This window comes from Amphibalanus amphitrite, unplaced genomic scaffold (genome assembly GCF_019059575.1).
Source record: "Amphibalanus amphitrite isolate SeventyFive unplaced genomic scaffold, NRLGWU_Aamphi_draft 000544F_arrow, whole genome shotgun sequence".
NCBI lineage: Eukaryota > Metazoa > Arthropoda > Thecostraca > Balanomorpha > Balanidae > Amphibalanus > Amphibalanus amphitrite.
Window position 1 is genome coordinate 277,246 of NW_024882038.1, and position 24,805 is coordinate 302,050.

The 24,805-nt window shown below is 47.1% G+C and overlaps 2 protein-coding genes across 8 annotated transcripts in view; one reads left to right on the forward strand and one right to left on the reverse strand.

Annotated features, from left to right (window-relative positions):
* The window catches only part of LOC122393622 (myosin-I heavy chain-like), a 48,625-nt gene extending 47,472 nt beyond the window's left edge, over positions 1-1,153 (forward strand). The window contains exon 18 of the mRNA XM_043389837.1: positions 306-1,153. The gene's annotated coding sequence lies outside the window, so the exon portion shown is untranslated. The remainder of the gene's footprint in view (positions 1-305) is intronic.
* A 5,609-nt stretch (positions 1,154-6,762) lies between these two features.
* Positions 6,763-24,805, reverse strand: part of LOC122393610 (rab11 family-interacting protein 4-like) — a 56,536-nt gene continuing 38,493 nt past the window's right edge. For 2 of the 7 annotated variants that reach the window (XM_043389822.1, XM_043389818.1), the window contains exons 6-14: positions 17,593-17,631; positions 15,832-15,946; positions 11,882-12,007; positions 11,392-11,510; positions 10,661-11,028; positions 10,204-10,331; positions 9,871-9,927; positions 9,081-9,107; positions 6,763-8,201 (exon numbers count right to left, since the gene is read on the reverse strand). In XM_043389822.1, the coding sequence (XP_043245757.1) occupies positions 8,079-8,201; positions 9,081-9,107; positions 9,871-9,927; positions 10,204-10,331; positions 10,661-11,028; positions 11,392-11,510; positions 11,882-12,007; positions 15,832-15,946; positions 17,593-17,631 (1,102 nt within the window). In that variant the 3' untranslated portion in view covers positions 6,763-8,078. The remainder of the gene's footprint in view (positions 8,202-9,080; positions 9,108-9,870; positions 9,928-10,203; positions 10,332-10,660; positions 11,029-11,391; positions 11,511-11,881; positions 12,008-15,831; positions 15,947-17,592; positions 17,632-24,805) is intronic. The other 5 variants (XM_043389823.1, XM_043389820.1, XM_043389824.1 and 2 more) reach the window with 3 other exon arrangements.

Sequence of the window (24,805 nt, forward strand, 5' to 3'; positions counted from 1 at the left end):
GAATAGGCGTTGCGCTTCAATTAAGGCAACCATTCAAGTTTAACTAATTTATTGCTCACTTGAAGGTAGCAAAACATGCATAAAATGTAAAACGTCTAGAAATGTAGAGAGCGCCTATAAATACTGAGACGATTGTATTATACTGCATCATTTTTATCGAGCTAATGTAACGTTTAAAAATTAAACTACAGTTAAAATGCATCACACAGTAACGCGGAGTCTTTTAAACTTCAACGCTCGCAAACAATACCAACAAAGCTGACAATACAGCCTGCAGATCATACGTACCTCTCTGTGCCTTCCAGGTGAGCTCGTCAGGGAGGAGTACGACCGTCGTGTGGAGGACGTTTGCGGTGAGAAGTACGAGTACGAGCGCGCCATCGTAACCCGGGAGCAGGCCGACGACATGTCCTCGCGGCGGCGCGGCGGGGGCGGAGGGAGTATGCGCGGCTGCGGTCGCTCGCGGGACCCGTGCTCTCGCGGTGGTGGAGGTCGAACCAGAAGCCGCGTTTCTGACGACATGGACTGCGGCGGCGGCGGCGGCGGCGGCCGCGGGGGGTACCGCAGCATGGTGCAGCCGCGGCCGCCCTTCCGCGACCCCTGCCGAAAGGAGGGTGACCCACCGAACCCAAACACTGACGAAGCGCTGGCCAAGGTGGAGGAAAAGTTCAACAACCTCGAGAAACAGCTGAAGGAGTCGTGTGATAACCTCAACAGCGGACTCTGCAAGGTGCAAGCGTGCATGACTGACGGCTTTTCACAGGTGAATAGCAAAATGAAGGAGATTGAAAAGAACACCGATAAGACATTACAAAACATCGACGATCAGATACGTTCTGCTGAAGAAGAGCTCAACAAGAGCCTGAGACTGCTGAGCAATGACATCGCTGAAACGCAAGAAACTTTTTGCAGAAATCTCGACAAGGCAAAGAGAGACGTAGATAAAATGGAAAAGTTTTTCAAGAGAGAAATATGTGAAACCATTAGGGATCTCAAGACGAATAACTGTTGATGACTTTTGTTTTCGTTTTGCGTCCAGACGACTCCCATCTTGTTTCACGTTTTTATTTGAAATTGCTCATCTGCGAAATGACTAGACTTTTTTGTTGACAATAGTATAGTATGGTTTGTAATAAATGCATGTAAAACAACAGTCTGACTCCGTTCTTAAACGGCGTTTTATGTAAAAAGAGAAGGCATGGGAATGCAATATAATTATGATAAAGATACTGCCCTCTCCTGCTCTGAAGCATCAATCTCCTACGTTTCTTTTTTATCGTATTAATAAATTCAGCATCTATATATCGCTAAACGAACGGATAGCTAAGCTAGGATCCGAAGGTGATCCGAAGGTGATGGTGGGTATTTTATTGCGTTTTTATCCCTTTTTAAAATGAATTCAAAAGTTTAGGCCATAAATGCACTATTAGGTATAGTATGTCACTAAGATCCGAACTCGCGCTACAAGAGAAATTAATGCAAAATCACTATCCTTACCACTCGATCATGAAGTTCCAAAAGACGGCATAATCTATACGCGATCTGACATATCTGCTTATTCATTTACTGAAACCAGCACATTCTGTGTCTTATTACGTTATGTTCTTTTCGCTCGTGCCGAGACGTGCCGCCATTCTTAGATTGCCTGGGCGCGCCCATGCGCCGACCCAGCTAACTTGACCGGAAGCGGGGTCGGCTACGCAGCCCTTTTCAGTGACCCACGGTAGGTCAGTGACCTGAGTTTGTTGTGCGCGTGCGGTGTGGGGGCAGAGTGCAGTGTTGGTGCGTGCATATATAAATAAGTACGTGTAAATTGAACTTAGAATACTGACAGCTTAGTAGAATTAGTGGACAGACATACATACAGTAGACATACAGTGTGACCTGTCAGAGCGACCCAGCTGTCAAACTGAAATTCTGACCGAGTGCGTCCGCCTTTCGAGTGAGGGCTCAGTGGAGTGAGGGCTAGCGTTCAGTGATCAGTGTTCAGTGGTCAGTGTTCAGTAGTGAATGGTGAGTGGTCATTGTCATTGGTCAGTGCTGCAAGGTGGCCGACGTAGTGAAGAAATCGCCGACGCTACGGGATCTACCGAGTGACCGTGACTTTCTACGATCATCTGCTGCACCTGACATCCGCTTAGACCCACGAAGGTAAGTCCTCGCAGCTGATTGCATTTGTAAAATTGGTGCCCTCTTTTTATATTTCAATTATCTTTTCTCGGAAACCTATAGATTTGGTCAAAATGATACATGGATATGCATTGCTATAAAAGACAAAGGATTTCGATTCGAGAAAAGATCATTAAAATTATAAAAAATGTGATTATAAATTATATATTGCAGAAAACTGTTTTCTAAAAAATCTGTTATTTTTGCAGGTTTTGCCCCCTGCAAGCAAAATCGTAGGCGTTCAAGGTCAAATATGAGAGAAATACCCAGAAAGAGCGTTAAAAGGGCTATCAAATGCGCTTTTCCGTGGCGCTGTACCTAGCTCTATTGGTTCCGGAGTTGTGCGTTGGAATCTTGTAAATTGTCGACATTCGACCTGGAAATCGGCGAAATTTTTCCTTCCGTGGCCTATGGTTACCTGACCTTTAACCTGACCAAAAAAGTGAACGAGCTGATTTCCATTATTATTTTGGACGTTCTTTCGAACGCCGCCTTTCGCGTATCGTTGCGTGGCCCGGGAGCCGTGTTAGAATTTGGGGGGGATGTTCAACCCCCCCCCCCCCAGCAGGGTGTGGATTGGAAGTCCAGGACCCCCAGCGGGGCACGTGTTAACTTGACCTTAGGTCACCGACATGCAAGCTTGGAGCTTACATTCATTTCATACATTTCATATATTTAAACATTTCATAATTCTCGTTACGCTGTCTTTTTCTGGAAGGTGCAACCTCTGATACCTACATCCGGTTGTTGTTTTTTGGCGACCATTTACTTTTTAAGGAGAGATCACTTGACATGACCTGATAAACTGACCTTGGCCTTACCTGTGTCTAATTGTTCATTAACATATCCGTAGATGAAATAAAATGTGTACCAATTATGTCGACTTTATCGAAGCCGTTTAGGTATTTACAAGAAGCCAGGACGGACGTCACTACCGCTACGGTGCGGACTACGCCAAAATGAAATAAAAATTGTCCCTTAACCCTCGCCCGCACATGCCATTTTCCCATCCTAGAACGCACATGGGGGGGGGGGTTGCCACCCCCCCCCCGCGCCATTTCGTTCCTGTTGGAGATAGAGCTTAGCAGTAAAGACCAAAAAGATTCTTTGGGAAGAGACGAATCCAATGATACCCAGTTTTACCTTCTCAGGTCCGTCATTGACCTTCCAGGTCAGGTCAAACTAAAAAATGTTGCTGTTTTGGGTCACCGTTGGATATCAAGTGCGCTGCTTATCATATACCGATGACTATGCCGTTTTTTGGTGCCAAACGAGCTAGAACCTCTTTGTCACACTACCCGACCAGGTTTTTGCTGCTGAGGTCACACTACCCGACCAGGTTTTTGCTGCTGAGGTCATTTCAGGTCAAGCTAGGTCTAGGTCAATTATATGTGTTTGTATGTCTGTGTGTGTCTGTGTGTATACTGATGTGTGCACCGATTGTTTATGTGTCCATATTACATGAAATCATGATCTGAGAAGCTTTTACCAGAAATGCAGTCAAAAAACTTCGCAAAAAGTAAATTCCGCTTGCCTAAAGCGCAATTATCTTAGATGACCTAGGTTGACCTTGACCCTAACCTTGACATCTGTACATCATCGAACAACATGTTCCATGATAGGTGGGAGGTAAGACTGGCAAAAAAAGGCCGAAATCAAGGTGTCAAAAGCTCACAAGGCCCATAGCCAACGCAAGATGTTGAGAATTGGCCATTTGGGTCATGACATGACCTGAAAAACAAGGTCATATCTGCGAAACCAAAAACCACAGGAACTTGAAGCTTTCAGTGGACATCAAGAAAGGATAGAGGAGCAGCTATACGAAAAATCAGCCTTCTAGCTCTAAAAATGTTGAGTGCAGAGCAGAAAGACTACCTGGGGGGGTGGCAACCCCCCCCCCCCCATGTGCGGGCGAGGGCTAGGGTAGTTTTCGGGCTGATTTTGAATTTAGCATCCATTTGAACGTTTACGAAGTAGTTTTAGTGCCTTCGTAACATGCTACGACGCCGTCAGTGGTAGTTGACACCTACTATGGATAGTCGGTAGGACGCCTAATGGTTGACCTGACCTGACCTGACCCGATCTGGCCTAAATGCATGAAGAAATCATCTGTGATCAAAACTAACATGATACTCGTGATCAGCACCCCGAAAAACCCGATAACAGCTTCACTTTACGCAGTTTTAGCAGGTCTACTTTTCCCGACTTTTTGAACATTGACCTGACCTGGAAGGTCAACCAATGACCCAGGACCTTAAAATTGGGTATCATCGGCTTCCTCTCGTCACGGGCAACACCCTCGTTCTTTCCGCAAAGCTCTAGCTCGATCAGCCCCCCCCCCCCTCACCCTACACATTAGAACCTGGAAAACGCCGCACACATGCGAGGGTTAATATTGTCAATATTGACTACCGCAAAAAGTAAAAGCGGCCAACTTAGCCATTTTCGAAGATATCGGGCTAAAAATGTTGACAGTGGGTCATCGGCTCGGTATGTGTTCAATCACATGCTCCATTTCCCTTTTTTCTTCAGCACAAATGTAAGTTTTGAAGACCATCACAAAAGCAAATGCTTCGAAAGATGGATAGTGGGTAACATATCCTGAATTTGCCGTGCTGCATGGAAAGTAGTCTTGATGAGAAAAGGGGTTTTTGGTTCTGATTTTTGTGGGTGCAGAATACATTGTCTGCACCCACTGGAGAAATATTGTGGGTGCAGCTGCACCCTTGCACCCATGGTTCCTACGCTTATGATCTGAGAAGCTTTTACCAAAAATGCAGTCAAAAAACTTCACAAAAAGTAAATTCAGCTTGCCTAAAACGCAATTATCTTAGATGACCTAGGTTGACCTTGACCCTGACCTTGACCCCTGTATATCGTCGAACAACATGTCTCATGATAGGTGGGAGTCAAGGCTGGCAAAAAAGGCCGAAATCAGGGTGTCAAAAGCTCACAAGGCCCATGGCAAACGCAAGATGTTGAGAATTGGCCATTTGGGTCATGACATGACCTGAAAAACAAGGTCATATCTCCGAAACCAAAAATCACAGAAACTTGAAATTTTCAGTGGACATCAAGAAAGGATAGACGAGCAGCTATACGAAAAATCAGCCTTCTAGCTCTAAAAGTGTTGAGTGCAGAGCAGAAAGACTGCCTGGGGGGGGGGGGTGGCAACCACCACCCATGTGCGGGCGAGGGTTAACCCTCGCCCGTAAACGGCGATCTGCCACCTTCGCCCATGCAGGGGGGGGGGTTGGTGCGACCCCCCCCCCCTTGGCGTTTGAAAACGGAGCGTCGTAGAGCTTAGCGGAAAAGACCAACGGATTGCTCTCGCCGAGATCTCGCGATTGGTGGTATATTTTTTGGTCCTAGGTCAACATTTGACCTACTTTTGACCGGTCAAAGGTCAAATTTTCGGAAAAAATAGACTTTTTCAACTTTCCGCGGCGATTGCGGCAAAACGGTGGGAGATATCGACTTGAAACCTTCACTATCGTGTTCCTTGATCAATTCTCTATCGTTTGGTATGTATTTCGTTTCCCTAGCTCTAAAAATGAATGGCGCGTTGGGAGCGCCGGAAGTCGGCAAGGTCACAGTCGGCGGCAGAAATTCGAAAAATCAAAATTCAAATTTTTGAAATCTGATTGTATTTTTGGATTTGGGAGGTCCATTTGCTCCCTATAGAAGCTACTATTGCTGCATATTCCCATTGAGGTGACAAGAATTAGCAAAATAGTGGTTCGGGCGCTTTTCAAAAATAGTACCGGACGCTGTTCCACTTGTGACGTCATAGCTCCGTGACCTGACCTGACCCGGTCAAGTTTCTTATACCATATGATAGCCAATACTTGCCCCAACATGCATGGGAAGTTTCATCACGATCCATCAACCGATGTCCGTACCACCGGCAGGAAACCTCGGGCGTTGGCACTCAGTTTGTGAAAATCCGGCCGGAGGCTGTTCCCTTTGTGACGTCATAACTCCGTGACCTGACATGACCCGGTCAAATTTTTTTTTATCAAAAGATGCGCAAGGTTTGCCCCAAAAGGTACCCAAAATTTGGCGGCGCTGCGCGCCGCCGTTTTTGCACTATTTCTGAAAAGTCTCAGGGGGGGGGGTTGCACCAACCCCCCCCTACATGGGCGAGGGTTAAAGCTTTGCCATCAGCACAGAGGCCTAATTACACCAATGCGTAATAAGGTTGATCGGTCCCGGCCCATCTGAACGTTGCCCGGTCGAATTATGTCTACCTGATGTGGATCGAGTCCTTATCTGATCTCTGAGAAGTCATCCTCTGATATCTGGGCTAGGCCATCGCGCTTTTCGATCTATCCCTTTCCTGATTTCTAATCCCTTCCCTGGTCTCTGCTTGAGCTCTTGCTGTCACGCTCCCGTCTGGCCGCTGTCATGTCTCCCGAGTCCTTCAGTCGTATTTTACCTGGATCTGACTAGAGAGAACGAAGGTCCCAATTCGAAAACTTTTGGGGGAATCGACCACCTGGCCCCTTCGACACCCATTGCTCGCACTTTAGCTCCCTAATCCTACCCGCAAATATGTGCTTCCGCACGTCTCCACATCACACTAAAACACGATTGATGATACGCATGTGTATTGTATATACGATGCTGTTGACAAATGTTAACGGCGCGCAAACTGCGAGAGAAAAATACACTTTCAGAGCAACTCTGGACGGATGCACTCAACGGCATGATTCACACGCATTCATAAAAACTCGCGACCAAAAACAGCATAAAATGGGGTAAAATGTGTTTCGCAGCTTTTAACAGGAGCGGTAAAATTTGCTCGCGCTTATCGTTTAATAACAACCTGGCATACAAGGTAGAGCATAACGAGCACTTTAGCAAGCGGAATCTGTCGAGTTGCATTTCCAAACTGCTGATGGCGATTAAATATAGACGTAGCAAAGAGTTCGCCTAACAGCCTATTGTTGACAGTTTCGCCAGCCCAATTCCAGCGAAATACCAATTCCACACATCGGTTCTGTGGATTCCGACATACATGGGTTCAGGCCAACGACATCACCAACATTCCTTCCCTGGCGGACCACTCGCACTTCGCAGACACTAGACATTTCTAAGTTCACCGCTAGATGGCAGCAGATATTTCACGCCTCGAGACGCTCCCGGCCACATACAGACCACTAGCGACATCTGTAGCCGGTTCCGGGAACTATCACTTCCGTCTCAGGCTTACCCCTGCCCACTTCCGGGGTTGACATTAGATGGCAGCACCGGCGGTCGGAGCAACAGCCAATCGGATCCGCCGACACATCCCGATGACCTATCAGAAGGACCGACACAACCGGGCAGCCAATCATATTTCAAAACACATCAAATCTACAGACGAAATCGTTTCAGTAGCCACAAGTCCAACCACAAAACTGTCTGCGCTGTTTTTTTCAAGCGCAATTTCTTCATCAAACATCGCAGCATAATAAAATTACAGACACAGAGGCACTCTAAATCGGAACAAAATTAGACACGCCAAACCCTTCTCGTCTTCAGCAACACTCTCAACCTTTAGACAGCCCTCTCATACATCGACCACACATTCCCGCATTTATGTCTTTTTTAACACATTTTTAATATATTGTCAGTCTCTGATCTAGGCGCGGGGCTGTATAGCCGAGGGCTAGAGTCACCACTCCCCCAACTCTGAGTCAGAAGAGTCAGAGTTGTGACTCTAATGTCTCAAAGGCCAGGTCTGCCTCATTTGTTCAGCTCAGACAAAGATGTCGATGGCTAAGTCTGCGGGCCTTGTCGAGGCATCGGCCGTTTGAGAGCTGAGGCGTTGGAAACTTGAGAAGGCAGCCGAGCAAGTTGTCTGAAGGGCTGAAGACTCAAGAATACAAGAGTTGGAAACACTTTGTCCCCTAGGTCGGTCGGCGTCAGTGACTTCGTTTGACCTCCAAGAGCTGTGGATGGTTCTCGACAATGTTGAGCAGGATGCCGTCAATGTAGTTCCGAAGCTGCTTGTTCACCTCCTGCTGCTCCAGAAGCGACTGCTTCAACTGGAAAGAAAACAGAGATAATGGTTTGAGATGGGAGATAGCGGACAATCTTGTTCGAGATCACGTAATTGTATTATTTTTCATGCGAATGAATGAATGAATGAACGGATGTACGAACGAACGAACGAACGAACGAACGAACGAACGAACGAACAGACGAACAGACGAACGAACGGACGGACGAACGAACGAACGAACGAACGAACGAACGAACGAATGAATGAATGAATGAATGAATGAATGAATGAATGAATGAATGAATGAATGAATGAATGAATGAATAAACGCATGTAAGGAGGTCGTGCAAGGGCAAGGTGTTCGATCATGCAAGGTGCCCAGTTCTTTCATGGACGTGACGTGAAAGCTAATGTTATCGTGCAAAACTTAAGCGACACATGCGTATATGCAAAGAGAAACAGGGGCATGAAAACCACACTTCACAATCTCATGTATAAAAAAGTGATAATGCAAGCAATACAGGTCTAGTTGTAAGCCATCGAGGAGAAGGCATGCATTAGATTCAAGCGTCTTTATTTCCTCTTCCCGATTTATGACGACATCATTCTTAATTCGTTTAGCAAGCCTTAGAAATAAAGCAAAGGCCTTATATCGTCAATTCAGATTATGATTATTGTACCCGTCAAATGTCAGGGCATCAAATGTCATGAAAAATATATTTGTGGGGTAATGGTAGACAACGTCAAAGACAAGCAACTTTGGGAGAAGTCAAAACAGCTCAAGTGCTAACATAGACGTTGGCGACAGGATCATGCAAAGCCAACTTTCGTGCAACTGTGTTAGACGAATTGGAGTGCTGAGCGTCGTTGGAGAAAATTTTGTTAGTTTGGAAAAACATGCGAATTTAGTACTTCTGCTCACCTTCTGTGAGATTTCTGCACTGTCAACCTTGAAACAGAAGGAAATATGACGTCACCATAATGCTTTGGAAGTTTTACCATTAGCCTGCACCGATCCAAACATTAGGGTTACATATTGCAATAATTTTATGAAATATGATTAATGATGGCAGTAAAGCGGATTGCCGTTTTGAAGTTTAATGACACCTTTTCTTTTCTCAGGACCAACTAAAATGCACTAATAAAAATGCATTAATTATGCAGTAAACGCTTTAAAAAGCATGTAAAAAATGCAACTTGATAACGATGTCAATTAGTTCAATGAGAAACAAGATATCGAAGAATTATCTGTGCTAGTAATTTTGAGTGCAACATGAAGTTTATGCCAGGGTAGCAGTGTATGCCTGAGCCAACCACCCAAGCACCATGAACCCAAATTAGCTCCCTTCTCCACGAACTAACATTATGTGCATCTAGCTTTAACTAAATAGCGGTGATGTCTGGACGGACAAGCAGCTACCGCAAACTCAGACAAGACACACACAAGGCAGACAAACAAAGACTGCTAACAAGGCAGGCATAAAGAAAAATCGGGATACTGATTTGCGTAAAGGGCGTATTTAGCTAAAAGTGCGACAAAACATGTATGTTTAAAAAAGGCACACACCTCGCTAAAAACGAATAGGCATCACTCTTCCAAAAGGTAGTCGCTGAGGCTTAGGACGAGTTGGTGTGTTTAAATAAAAAGGCACTACGGACGACTACAAAGTACAAGGGTACAATGGTATGGTTAAGCAGGGAACACGTATTACCTGATGATGGAGATGAAAGGATTGGTGGAAGACGTTCGTGACTTTGGTAGGAAGAAGCTGCGGAAGGGAAGAATAGGATAATGACCACCATTACCACATACAGTGACCACGGAAGTGGTGAGACCGGGAGTAACACATAAATAAAAAGGCACTGATGGACGGTACAGTAAACATTAAGTTTCCAAAGTATGAGGAGGTACAAATAAGGAAAGAAGTATGTCATCAAATGAAGGAATACACCATCCAATCATCGTTACGGATGAAACAACACCATACGATGACCAAAGGACAACAACCGCTCCTATACAAGCCCAAGTCCCCTTTTCTTCTTACCTGATCGCCGGACATGTCTCCGAGCTCTGCGGCCAGTGACTTGGCGCCCGAGTCGAGCAGCTGGCGGCCCTCCTGGAGACCAGTGGTCAGCAGCTGGGCCTGCAGCTCATCATTGGCCTCCTGCAGCTCTGTGGAAACGGAGATACGGGTGGAGGGTGAGTGGAAGTTCAGCTGGCCGTCAACGGGATCGCGTTGACACAAGAACGTTTGCGTCTGGTCTAATCGATATCGATTGTTTGAACCCCAAGGAAACTATGATCAAAGAAGGCTAACGTGCAGATTAGGGCAAGCCAAAAGCAAGTGGAAGAAAAAGTGACTAAAAGACGAAACATGAAGATACCTAATTGACGTTGAACGGGCATCGAGTGAAACAAAACTGAGCACAAATCATCATCTGATCCCTCCCATCGGTCCACTCTCTCACCCCTCCGTCTAGCATCTCTAACTCTCCACCCACCTTTGTTCTCCTCCCGTAGCCTCCGCACTTCATTCTCCAGGTGATCCTGCTGTAACCGCACTCGTCCCGCCTCGTCCGACTCGGTCTTCAGTCTGAGGTGCGCCGATCGCTGCGTCTCCTGCAGCTCCCCGGCCAGTTCGGCCATCAGCCGCTCCTGGAGAGCCCGCTCCTGCTCCCGCTCCTGACGGCCGCGCCGCTCCAGCTCGGCAGCACGCGCGGTCTCCAGACGCGCCGACTCCAGCGCGGACTGCAGCTCCGAGAGACGCTCGTCCAGGGCGGCACGCTCGGCCAGGGCCTGATGGAGCTGCTGTTGGCAGCGGGAGGCTTCCGCCTCGGCGTGACGGAGCTCCTTCTCCAGACCCTGCGCTCTGCAGAAGACAAAGGAAGGCAGGGTATTAGAGAAGCGAGCTCGTTTGTTTTACATAAAAAGTATACATCACTTCGTCGGACATTCTTTTAGATATTTTTTCATCTTGAATATCGGGAAAATTTCAAAGTGAAGCTGAAGTAAGAATCCTGACCTCTTGAATGCACCTGAGCGATGTAAGCGGTTATAACGAATGACACATTACGTTTTACGCTTTCTGTGTTTTCTTTAGCATGTAATATTCATCGTCACTTAGCATTCGAATTTCGATCCATGATAACTTCACGAAACAATCCCACAATACAGTCCACCATGACCTGAGCTCATAGCTACCCTCATCCTGACTACCACGTGTGCTACCTACCTGATCTGCTGGTTCTCCACCTCGAGCACCTTCTCGCGCTCTATCCGCTGCATCAGCTCCTTGTGACGGCGCTGCTCGGAGTCCAGCTGGTCGGCGGCGCGCATCTCCGCCTCACGCAGCTGTGGGAGCGAGCGGTCAACGTCAGGTCAGGTCAGGTCAGGTTGGGTCAGTTTAGCGTGAGAGAGGTAGGAAATCGTGACTAGTGGCTTCAACAGATTCTTCATCACTTTTTATTAGAAATGCATGAGCAAAGTAAACGCGCATAGCAAGGATACTTGCTGCCGTGGTCAACAACTTTATACCAAAGTCGTTTGTAACGCGTTATTGCTTGCTCATGAATGCGCGATAATGGTCTTTGCCAGTCACAGCGCTCGTAAGTGTCGCAATCACTATCACATTCCAGCATTCATTCATCCCATCCCATTCGTCCCGTCAGGCCTTCTAATTCTCATCCCACCCTATTCCCGCGACCCCGTCCCGTGTTTCGTACCTGTTCCTCCATCATGATGAGCCGCGCCTGCAGTGTGGCATTGTCCTGCTTACTGCGGGTGTAGCGGTCATCGTCGTTATGCTGGTTATCAGCCAGCAGAGTCACCTGACGCTCCAGTACCTGCACCTGTGGATATGGAGGGTAGGGTCAGATCAGTGACAGGTCAACTGGTGGTCAGGTCAAAATCGGGTCAGGAAGGTCATCAAAAGTCGGTTGATTCAGGGCCTGTGACAGGTTAGAACGGTTATCAAAAGTCGATTGAGTCAGATCAGTGGGAGGTCAGGAAGCTCATTTAAAGTCGGTTGAGTTGGGAACTGGACGGTTGCAGGTCTGTTTGACAGTAAATCGGATTAGCGATAAGGGTAGATGTGAACAATGGTGGGCGCGCTGGAGGGTGTCGCTGTTACTTGTCACTGAAACCTTAGGACGGAACACAGTGGTTGGCACACACACATTAGAAAAGACGCAAACGAGGACATTAAAAAACGAAGATGTCGGATCGTGAATAATGCCAACAATTAAGGGTACCAAAAAGACAACAACAAAAAAGTTGGCATCCATCGATTGAAGACATCGCCGTAATCATGCTCGAATGTTGCAATCTGTTAACATTTGGATAGGAGAACGTTCGAAAGTAACAGAAGTTCGATAGATACGCTAGTCTCACCACTGCGTACCTTTCTATTTGTTTCCAGACACCAAGTCCACAGGTCAGCTTCAGAAAGTTCTGCACCGCATATGCTAAATTGTCCAGCCCACCAATCAAATTCCAGCTCACTGGCGTCCGGTCTGCCCTCTATCGGTGACCTTGACCCTCCACTACTACCATCTAGTGGTGACTCTGGGAAACCACACGCTCCTGCCGCCCGGCGACGCTGTTGCGGTGAGCGAACAGCGCGCAGGAACTGTCGCAACTGCGCTGTGAACGCCGCATTTTGTGCAGTTAACACCGCATTTTCAACCGGCACCTCAAGAAGTCCTCTTCCCAGCCCCGTCAACTCTCCATCCTCTTCAAGGTCACCGTATGACCCCAGGTCACCGTTTGGGCGTCCGAGTGACCTCAGGTCACCGGCGGACGAGGTCAGGGGCTCGTCCTCCAGACCACTGTCGGTCGTGTCGGGTCCGACGGAGGGGTGTCGTCGTCGGTCGGTCGGTGACCCAGACTCAGCCATCGACCGCCCGGGCCGCGGGATGGTCGCTCAGCTGACCTCCTGTGTACCCGCTGACCCGGGAGGAGGAAATAGCTTTGGTTTTATAGCGGCGAGACGAACTGAGCTTCCCGGTTCGGGCTTTAGGAGATGTTTGCTCTTGAAGTCTTCTGTGTGAAGAGTGACCTCACATTTCGTTGGAGATGATGGTTGTTGCACTTGGCACACCAATCAAGCCACAAAGTAATCAAATTTTTACGGCATGAATATTTAGGAACACCATCGCGCACTGCCAATAAAACGCTGAAGCATGTAAGAACCGCAAGGCAGACGACTTTTTAGAATAATGAAACAAAGCAATGTACAGCTTTCACTATAGCAGACTCATAAATCATTCAAAGATTCGGTTACGGGCACAGACCGCATACCTTAAAAAAACGATGATAATTTTGTTCCTAACAAACAATCATGCCCTACCAGGCCCCTACCAAGACCGTTACACCAAAATAAGTTCATGGCCTCCGCAAGGGCAAACAAAGGGATGACAAAATACCAACATACACCGACAGACAGACAAACTGATAGACGGACATACATACACACAGAGACGGACAGGGGACGGACGGCTGCACGGGGGCGGTTGATATGACGTCATATCCGGTGGAGCGACTGCCAACTGTGACGGTCTACTCGTTAGTGGAACCTGCAGAGGGCATTGTAGACTCGCCAAGAGAACTAAAACGGAACGAAGGCACAGGGGTCCTGCGGTATCTGTTAGAGGTTTAGGAAAGGGAAGTGATTAGCAAGGTTGGTTAGTGGTTACCGATTGAAGCGTATGACCTTACGACGGCAGCTCTTGTTGCAAAAAAAAATTAACCTTCTGCCGCGTTCTGCATAATAATGTTATGCGATTTATGGCAATAAAGGATGTACCTAACTTTCGGAAGAATTCACAAAACGCTTACCAAAACTCTTTTTACTATGGCAGTGAGCTTCACATAGAAATACAGCCTCATTAAAGCCAATTCACACGTGTGGGAAACTTTTGGAGTGTGCAACTATGATGACGAAAAATATTGATGAACTAATTGCAGCCGTTAGGCCGGTCTCGAGCGGGATAAGGTACACGATACGACAGCCAATACCACTTAAACACAGTGTTCCCGAACAGAGTCAGAGTCCCTAACATCACTCAGCGTTCAACCTGCAACACTGTCCACATAAGCTGCGCACTTCGCATGATGCAATTTGCACTGTCGCACAATGATGCTTATTCGCAAGGAGCACGATCCTCCTGGCTCCTGGATTCTCCTGGACGATCCTCATGGATTTCACACTTCACCACAAAGACACTATTCACTCTACAAACAAGCGCTATCACATCCCAAGGTACCCCCTAAGAGGGGGAGGGGGCGGAGTCTCACAAATATCCCCTTCTCCCGGCGCAGGCCCGGCCGGCCGACTGGTCCTCTGGTTCCGCCAGCCGCCGCTGCACCGGTGTGGCGCCACCGTCGCCTACCCTCCAACATGGTTGGCCGACGACAGGTCACGGTGTGTTGGTTTCCATGGAAACGTCACCAGGACTAAGGTCACGTACTAGGCAAAGTACGTGAGGGTATTTTGGACGGAAGTAGACGGGTAGGATTCATTCATGACTAAAGCTATATCCTGTTGGAAGTACAGGAGGAATCTGGAATAATGCCCATCGCTAGAATCGCATTCAATTTATCGAGTCATCTCATACAACAGAGTGACTGAAACGTAAAACAGGTCTCACTGTAACGCAAGTGCACCACTGTCCGAGATAATGTCCAAATCCAAATCTTACATGTCATAAACGGCTCAGACCGACATAGTGAAAACAGCTAACAGCTGAAAACGTAACACCACTTTCATGGCTTGTAAAACTTGTGTTTTCATACATCAAGTTCACCAATTTCTCTTCCCTTTTCACCAGTAACGCCAGGACAGCCAACGAACCTTGAACTGAGCTAATATGTTATGTCTGGTGTTACAGTTTCACACCCTAATAAATACCCAGCCAACCGTGTAACAAGTCGCGTAACATTGCGATCGCCTGGTGTGCTATATGGTAAGGCACAATGGCTGCATAATTCAACAGGGGAAACCTCCAAGCACCACATGCCTCACTAGATTAACTTCGCGCCAGCAGACATTGCACGCGTGCACATTGCTTTGGAAAGGAGTCCGTTACATCGACATACAACCGCGCTTGATGAAACTAAACACCGTCATTTTAGTCTGAATCCTCAGCATACCTTAGTCTCCATCTACCCTAAGTCGTCCGTTAAAGCATCTGGACCACAACAGACGCAGCACAACGGAAACACAGTGCACAGATAGTGAGTCAGTCCGTGCCGGGCGGATGTCACGACCTCAGGTGACCCTGAGACCCCTCCCCCTCTCCTCGAAGAGCGTAGAACGCAGCAGCGACGACACTGGCAGCACCCATTGTTCGCCGATGCAAGGTCCGACGCAGCGATGCATAAGCGGTGTGAATTGAATAGGAGACTTCTAAAGGAAGTGTAGGCGTGGAAGACGTGGGATATTGCTTCTGATACTTTTAGAATGGCACGGGCCGTAGCGCCTCAACGGAGACCCAATACTGGTCTTGTTTACCATAAGGTGGGTACGATGCATAATATTTTCTCGCTGATCGTGTCTAATATTCTCGACTAAGACGACTCTTCTGGTAGGTATAAAATATCCTAATAGGACCAACCGTTAAACGTTAGAGTCTAAATTGTGGAGCCGTATGGTCCTGATATTATATCAACTCACCTTATGATTGAGATCATTGACATCATCTTCGAGCGATAGATCGGAATACATGTCATCTCCATCACAGTTCGAACTCCGTCCTGACGAATTAAAGCTGGGCGTGCGATACACGGGGCTGAAAAGACAAGGAATAAAACGTCAGCGAAGCATTATTTGTGACAACGGCGACCGCTAGGATGGCTTGAATACGGGCATATGGGAGTCATACAACAATATTGGCCATTGGCTAGTTGTTTGCTAGCTTTTAATTTTTAGGAAATGCTTTCTCTTGTGCATTTATCCAGCGCTCAGTGTAAAAATATTGCCACGAATAGGCAGAGCTAGAAGCAGAACGCCATCCAGCCAGCAGATGGCGGCAAGGTACGGAAGCTGTGGTTCGAGTATCGCTCACTGTACGGTGGTGGCGCTAGTTTCGTGGGGTCCACCATGGCTTGAAAGGTTGGTTTTCGAGTGGTATGTTGGGGATGATAATTTTAGCACTATCACAGACGGATTTAGCCTATCTACAGAAATTGTTAGGAGAGTTTCAACACGTGTGGGAAGATACAAAAATCGCACATAGGTCAATATACCTAAATTTTGACCCAACTTAATTAATATCTAAAATTTGCTGAGTATGGTCAATAAATGCCAAATATTATCAATAAGAGCCTTCTGTAGCATCGGTTGGCTACGAAGGTAGAACGCCGACCGCTTTCAATCGCAGTATTGTGCTCAGCCACTGCACCGTCTACGTCACGCCCAATCACTGAGGCAGTAAAGCGGGCGATTGTTCGACTTTTGGGGCAGCCTGCCACCTGTAAAACCCGACCGTTTCCGTTTGGACTAATTTAAAGAATATAACTGTTCGTTCCAGGGCATTTAAAACAATGATAGCGTGATACAAACTAAAACAAAAATATTCCGTATTGTATTCTTTATCTGTGAATTTTAGCAACAAACGTAGGGGCTTCGAACCACTCGGTATTTGATGATATAGACTCTGGTCAAATTTCAATTTAACGCATTGAATATCGAATATCAGCAATTTCAAATACCTTGCAAAGAGTACTTTGGCATGGTAGCTTTCAGCAGTAAACAATGTAAGTCCTGAATCCAGGGACATCCAGGGACACTGCCTAAAAGTCGTTTGCGATTAGGCAAGATCTGCTTGCCAACACTCATTTTTTTCAAATTAGGTTTGCCTCCTATGATTCAAGCTTTCTCAAAACCGCGCAATATATTGCGTGTCATCCCCCTAAAAACACCAATTTCCTTCCAGCCCCATACAACAATGGACTCTCACAATGGTTGCACACGCCATGAATGGAAGACAGATATAACCGAAACCGCAAACCAGGTGAATATCAAACCGGATTTGCTTTCCGCAGGTGCACACAATGGTTACACTCTGAAGCGAGTTAGCCAGTTTTTGGAAATGCATTAGCTGTTAGATGTGTTGGAAGTGAAGCGCTTAGGATGATAGCAATCTGAATAACATTCGTATCAAAGTTCCGCATTCGTAGGAATATCGCGCCCGGTGATCGCTATCTAACAAAAATAAGGAAGTGTTAAGCAAGCATGCAATCCAAAAAATGGAATAATGAAGAGCATTATTTTCCTAAACGATTTTCATAAACAGCGTTCTCTTCAAAGAACTAAAAGTTTAATCATATCGTAGGTATATTTGCATTGCAAGAAATGCGAGCCAACTGTTCAAACTGTTGTTTGTGATAGGCTCTTGGCTCCGAAAAAAAAAAAACTTTTTTTTTACATTCTCACCTTCCGTATCCGTTGGTGACCCCTGACCGCTTGTTTGACCTGCAACACAGAGAAAACGAGCACGTGAGACATCTGGTCAGGCGCTACCCACTTCCCCTTCCTGAGACGAACGGAACAACGCATTGGCGAGAGGTGAGGGCAGCGGTTTAACCCAGGTGTTAATGGGAACCGTAAAGTCATCAGTATTACTTGGGGTAGGAAGAGCATATCAACCTTCGCGCCTTGTTAGAGCTCATTTAAACATCACTGGGTCAGACAATTACCATGGTAGTTCATAAGTCAACCAAGAAATTCAATCTTGGAGTTATAAAACGGAGATAAGACGACCACTGCAACAGAAATACAGGGAAAGCATTCGGCAATTCTGCAACAGGAAAGAAACGGTGCAGCTTTTCCTGGACCATGAACTACATATTTTCTACAATTGTGGTATGTAGCAAGCGTTCGCAACTCCCGGTCGCTGCAAAACGCACAACAGCTGTGTTGAAACAATCGGGTTCAGAAGCCACAAAATGATACAATACATGGAAGCGAGTTCTTATAAATTATAAATTATAAAAGGTACACATTCCGGGCATGGTTTCCTCAACACTGATTTTTGGACACCGGTTCATTGCGTGTTATCGATAACTGAACAGTAGGCACCATACCAACCAAAGGCTATAGGGAAGCTTCATTTCAGAACAGCAAATCCATACTCAGTCAGTATAGTTCATGAACAGTAAATCCAAACTCAATATAGTTCATAGATAAATGAGGAAAGACGAGTCGTGTTTCAAGATGACACAGTGCACACTGCACAGTCTTCTAAAAAGGATGTATAAATTCGTTCAAGAATGTGGCTGGGTCAAAGGTCCAGTTCTAAACACACAAATGACATCAGTATATACCATCTCTGCCAGGCGGGTGCCCAGCTGCACGGAGCAGTACGGTGACTCAATGTAAACATAGCCGTGAGCATCGTGTGCCAACCCAAAGTCGTCCTTTTCAGATCCGCCAGCCGCTGCATGCAAATCACGAGCTAACGACTCATCATTCAGCTGGATCATGAGCTAATATTTCAACAAACTATGTATGTAGATCACTTCTATATTTTGGGAGAGAAAGGGATCATGGCTATTTCAGAAAATGAAAGGATGATAGATAGTTCAGAAAATTAACACTTTTATTATAAGAAAAGTTTTGCTTGTAAAGTTCTTCTTGTAAAGAGTGTCTTTCAAGGGAATCACTCTCAGGGTAGTACCTATCAGGGGAATGCCATCAGGGGAGTGCCGATAGGGAGTGTCTGCAGAGAAGTTGGAGTTAAAGTGGGAGTTGAAGATGGAGCTAAGGAGCGGCCATACCGTGCCAGGCACCACACACCCTTTCTCTGACAGTATAGCGTGTTGAATCAGGGTGTAGCCTCTGACTGCAGTGACCTGGGTGTAGCCAGCAGTCAATGGTGAATGGGTCATGAACAATGACGCCCGGGCCTTTGAAGTCGAGGTCAGCTCTTGGACTCGCTTTCTCCGAGGGCGTGATTTTAAAATAATTGTGGGAAATGGAAAGATCTACCAAACTAAGCAGTGGAGATCGTTTGTTTGGTGAAATCACTGCCAATAAGAAATATTGGTTGTATTGGCTAAAAATGTCACATAAACAATAATTTTTACAGGATAGACACTAAAAAAGGTTCGGCAAAAAAAGTTCGAGACAGGATATTCCAAGTCAGCAAGACCGTGGCAGCTGCACTGTGGGTGAAACCAGGAAAATGCGGCATGATATGGCCGACGTGATATGGCCCTGAGCTCAGTCTCTCCAGCATGCACCAGCCGAAGGTGTGTTCTAAAGCCAGAGCTGACGTGGTTAAGCGTGCGGTGGGCTAAAAATGAGCAACCCTCTGTCCAGCGACGCCTCAACAGTCAGACCGTGGGCCCATACATCCAGCTCTGCTAGTTTAGTGAGAATTACGAGACAATCTGCCTATAGAAGTCCAACAGCCCAACGACAGAGCCAGGTAAATCCACCACACTGCTGAGCTGTCAGCACTTAGGCATCCGGAACATAAATGGAACCGGGTGCGGCGAAAAAGTCGAGACCGCAACGCGTGCCAGACCGGTTATCGAAATCGCCATCAGGCTAAATTTCCTGCAGCACTCAACCCGCAATATCTATGTACATACAGCTTCGGACTAAGGGACTCGTACTTTTGCTTACTCGTAGCTTTGGACTAACGAAAAGAGACTCGTGTGCGTGAATTCTGAAAGAAGAGCCATGAGTGATTATGACGGGAGAAGCAAAGCTGTTGCATGTAAGCTGTTGAAAGCTGTTGAGCAACTAAACGTGAGAACGCCGTGATACTGAAACCCATCAGCATCCATGGCAAGAACATACATGCGCCTCGTTCCTCGAGAGAAGAAAACGGCGAATAAAAACATCCAGCGCTGTCCAGCCATCTTCGTGACCAGTCTTCTGAGTGGACAAGTCACGCACCGGACAATTTTCCTCGCTTTTCTCTTCAGACCCGCGGAATCAGACTGGTAAAGATGGTGGGAGGCGCAGGTGAACATTTTTCATTAACGCTCCATCACCAAATGCCAATGATGATATCCATTATTGGATAACCAGCCATTGCGAAACGCTCTCGCTCGGCGATCCTTTTCACTAGAGGAAAAGCTGATGAGAAATAAATTACAAAGAATGACAAGAAATATGAGAACAAGGCATGACGTCAAGACATTGTTCGACCTAACAAAAAATGGATTGTCAGGGAACTCAAATATCTGTGCTTCGCTGCATGCACTTGCAGTCTACCTGGTATCCGAAGAAGCCCCGTGGGTGAAACGTAATACAACTATTCTATCAATTTTGATCCTAAATAATGAGCATCTGGCTAATCATCTTCATCATCATATGTAACACAATGCTCAGTACTAGCATCTCCATCCTCAAAAATGATCCATTTGTCAACAAAAACCAGCTAAAACAATGGAAGAGCAGACCAATGAAGTGGCATGCAATACTATACCCAGAACAAAAGCTACCCACCGGGTTGGGACGGTAAAATCCCGTGTCTCTCCCTGATGTAGCAGAAAAGTACGCCGCAGAAAGGCCCCGCAAAGCATAAATTTATCAAAGCCAAGCGAATTCGTCGCTGAATCGGGACACACTAAACCCAAACTAGGCAAACTAGGTAACTGAAAGAAACTAGGCAAAGCGAACGGCACCATTTTGCTACTTTGCCCTACACCAGAGCTACATTGCACGGGTGCGGCACATTCTGCCAGTCAGAAAACACTAATGCTGCAGCGCGCAGTACCAGGCGTGCCTAATCACTCCCAGTTAGGTACCGCACTCATCCAATAATGCTGCGTAGAACGCATGCACAGTGAGTCCTTGTGACACAGATTCATGCTAAAAATCAAAACTCGTATTAATAAATTGATGTTACCATATTTGAGGCCAAAAAAGATCACTTACAACAAGCCTGAAAGCACTGACAGCAAGCCGAAAGCACGCGATTGCTCGTCAATTTTGATGGACGTACAGAAAAATGAAAGGTGATTTCATGTGAATGGGAGCAGACACATCAAGGTTATTAGTAACGGAACTCGACAATGTCATGGGAATCGAAAGTAATCGAAGTGTATCGCCAATCACGATCGCATAAGGTGTGGGTTGACAGACTTTCCGACCGCACTTCTAAGAACAAGTAAAAATGCTGGCAGGTGGATAAGAGTATGAAAGCCCAGCATGTAGAATTGTGAAGCTCGTAGAGTATCAAATAGACGAATTTTAGTTTGAGAAGAACACTGAATAGCGTAAGCCAATGAGATCATCTTACAACAAGTTTCACAAAACACTGGTTTGTTTAAAACCTAAAATTGTAGCCAAGAACTTCATACACGTGATTGAATCAACATTCGTCAAACTGATTTCATCTGGCAGCCACCATGACGTCACAAGTCACCTCACCAAATCTGGTAACAACCGCGACCAATTTACCTCACGGTTAGAAACCGATCTCAAATGCAGGCGGGGCGAATGGCTTAGTCACGGCTGCCATTGTTTAACTCTCGCTTATCGCCACGGAGGTGACTGGTGGTCCTCAAACAAAGGACTCCCTTTCCACTCCCATAATATTCCGCTACCCTGACCCACACCACTCCCCATTCACACCTGTTAGACACCAGCCAGCCCACGGTCCTCGCCTCGGGCAACTCCCAGGGCATGAATAAACCGTGTCAGTCGCTGACCCCAGGGTCACCGTAGGTCAAAGGTCATGGGCGTCCGGCCGACGGACCGGCCAGGCCGTCTGGCAACGGGATCTGGCAACCAGCCTCGGGCTGTCTGGATAGTCGCCGGCGGGACCGCAGACGGCGTAATTATAAAGGAGAGTAACCACAGAAGGCCCGAGGGGTCCGATACAAAAAGTGTTCTAGGATCGTATGCTCCAGGTGGGGAGGGTTTCAGGTACTGGGTGATTACAGGGAGCGGGATCAAGAAGAGAGAAAAAGACAACTCGAGTAGAAAAAACTTCCGACCAAGTCAACACCCTTGTCCGACCGTGACTGTGGGCTACATAAGGCCAAAGCTTCCATTTAGGCACACTCCAACTTCCTTTTCCTCCGGCTTTTCCTTCTCGACCTAGCATTGCAGTGGGACGCGTCCCACCTCCTCGCCCGTTCGCCCGTCTCAACATTGGCCAATCATTGACCTGAGGAGCTGGGGACAGTCGGCTGTCAAGACGAAGGTTAATGGAATCGATCACCTTCGTCGAAGTGATTTTAGTTCGCATCGGTGGCGGTCTAACGGCAGCACTCCGGCCTTGTTGATTGATCATGCTCTGTTTTACATCCAGGCAAAGGTAATTGCGGCATTGCTACTTGTTGCGAAGTCGATTTGTGGTTTATAAATCATTCTAGATAACTATTTAAGGCTCTAGTGGCGACACAGTGGTTAATTAAGCTCACTAACTGAGTAGCGTGACTTGTTTAAGCAGGTCGATCCCCTGTCTTTCTTTAAATAAATTGCAGCTACAAAAGCCACGGTATCCAAGAAACAAACTGTGATCCCGAGACCGTTCTTCAGTTACCCAAACGGTCACATACCGACCTCACCACACCATGCACCGTCGGCCACCACCAAACCCCGAGACGGCGGTCCAAGGCGCGCCCACCAATTCTACCAATCATTCTCGCCAGGTGAGCCTATTTTCACCATCGGTCACACATCGAATCCTCGAGTAGTGAGACCCTGAAAAAAACACCATGCCGCCGACACCACACGAAAAACACCGTCTGGGTCGGACTGCATCGAAGCGATGGACGAAAAACCGTTCACCGAGACGGCACATGCACCATCGGCCGAGCGAGCATTGGACTTGGTGGACGGGCGAGCATTCCACTGTGAATATGCGGGCAAGCATTCCACAATGGATATGCAGGTATTCTACAGTGGACAAGTGAGTGGCAACTGGCAACGGTGATTTAGTGGAGACAACGCCATTTACACTGACTTTTCGTCCGCATTCACGTCTGTAAACCATGTCCTACTTCTACACAAACTCCGCTCATCCTTTCATATCACCGGAACTGCTCACTCCTGGCTTACATCCTACCTCAGTGATCGCATGCAGCGCGTCGTATTGAATGGCAAGCATTCAGCGTGGACTGCTGTCCAGTCCGGCGTGCCCGAAGGCAGCATTTTGGGCCCTTTGTTGTTCGCGTGCTTCGTCGCTGATATTCCGAAGTGTATGAAGACTGGCTGCCTGTTATATGCAGATGATGTGAAACTGTTCCACCGAGTGGGGTCCGATGATGATGTCGCTCTACTTCAGGCTGACTTAGACAATCTTCATAACTGGTGTAAAACATGGAAGCTAAAACTCAATCCGGTTAAATGTCAGACGATCACTTTCACCCTCAGGACATCTCCCATTCAGTCGACCTACAGTGTGAATGGTCATGAGCTCACTCGTTGTCAAGAGGTGCGCGATTTAGGGATCCTTTTGGACGCTAAGCTTACATTTGCGCAGCATGTTGACGCCCCCATACGGAAATGTAATAAGATGTTAGGCCTAATAATGCGCAGTGTGCAGTTGCCTCGATGTCCCCGGCGGGTCAAATTTAATCGAACTGCGCTGCTTGCCGCCTACAAGGCTCACGTTCGCTCGATTGCTGAGTACGGCAGCGTTATTTGGAGCGGCGCAGCAAAAACCCACCTTGTGCGACTTGAGCGAATGCAGCATCGTTTTTTGATGTGGCTGGCATCGAATTCGGATGGAGATGGCTCCAGTCTCGATTACGTGCGCCTCTTGAACCGCTTTGGTCTGTGCTCGATTAAGTCCCGCTTTGTACAGGCCGACCTTTCTTTCCTACTCAACGTGTATCGCAGTAGGATCGACTGTCCCTACCTGATGGCAGTCTTTGGCCTAGCAGTCCCCAACAGACGCTCTCGACAGACAGGGCTGTTCCATGTACCGTTCGGTCGTGTGAATACTGTGAAGTCAGGGTTCACTGTCCGTATCCCTGCACTTTGTAATCGCTTCCTGCAGCATACACCCACTGCTGACATGTTGGCATCATCGGGTTCCGTTTTATCGGACATCCGTGAGTTTGCTCGCTCTCAGGGGACGTACATGTAATGTGCAGTATTCATTGTAATGTGCAATGTGCATGTGCTGTGTCACCTATTTTAATCGTGACTGCCACTGTAAATGGGCTGCAAGGCCTGTAGTCGGCTATAACAAATACAAGAAATACAAGAAATACAAGAAATACAAAAACATCAAATGAACTATGAATAATAACCAGTATAACGCCTTTTGGGGCGACTAACGGAGCGAGCGAGAGGGTGAGCCTTGCACGTGCGAAATTTCGACGAGGTACCTCCAGCTGACTTGTGCACGGCACCCTACCAACCGGTCTCTAGCGATGTGCCAAATTTGAGCACAATCGGCCCAGCCGTTCTCGAGATCTGGAGGCGGCACCCCGCACGTGCGCACGTGCAAAATGGGTCCCAACTGAGTTTTGCACGGCACCCTACTAACCGGTCCCTAACCATGTGCCAAATTTGAGCGCCATCGGTCCAGCCGTTCTCGAGATCTGAAATCGACCCCTGCACGTGCGCACGTGCAGCAGCACCCCAACTCTGGCACATGGATGTGCATTGCCTAGTGGGTGCCTACCTACATGCCAACTTTCAGCGCAATCGGCCAAGTAGTTACCGAGAT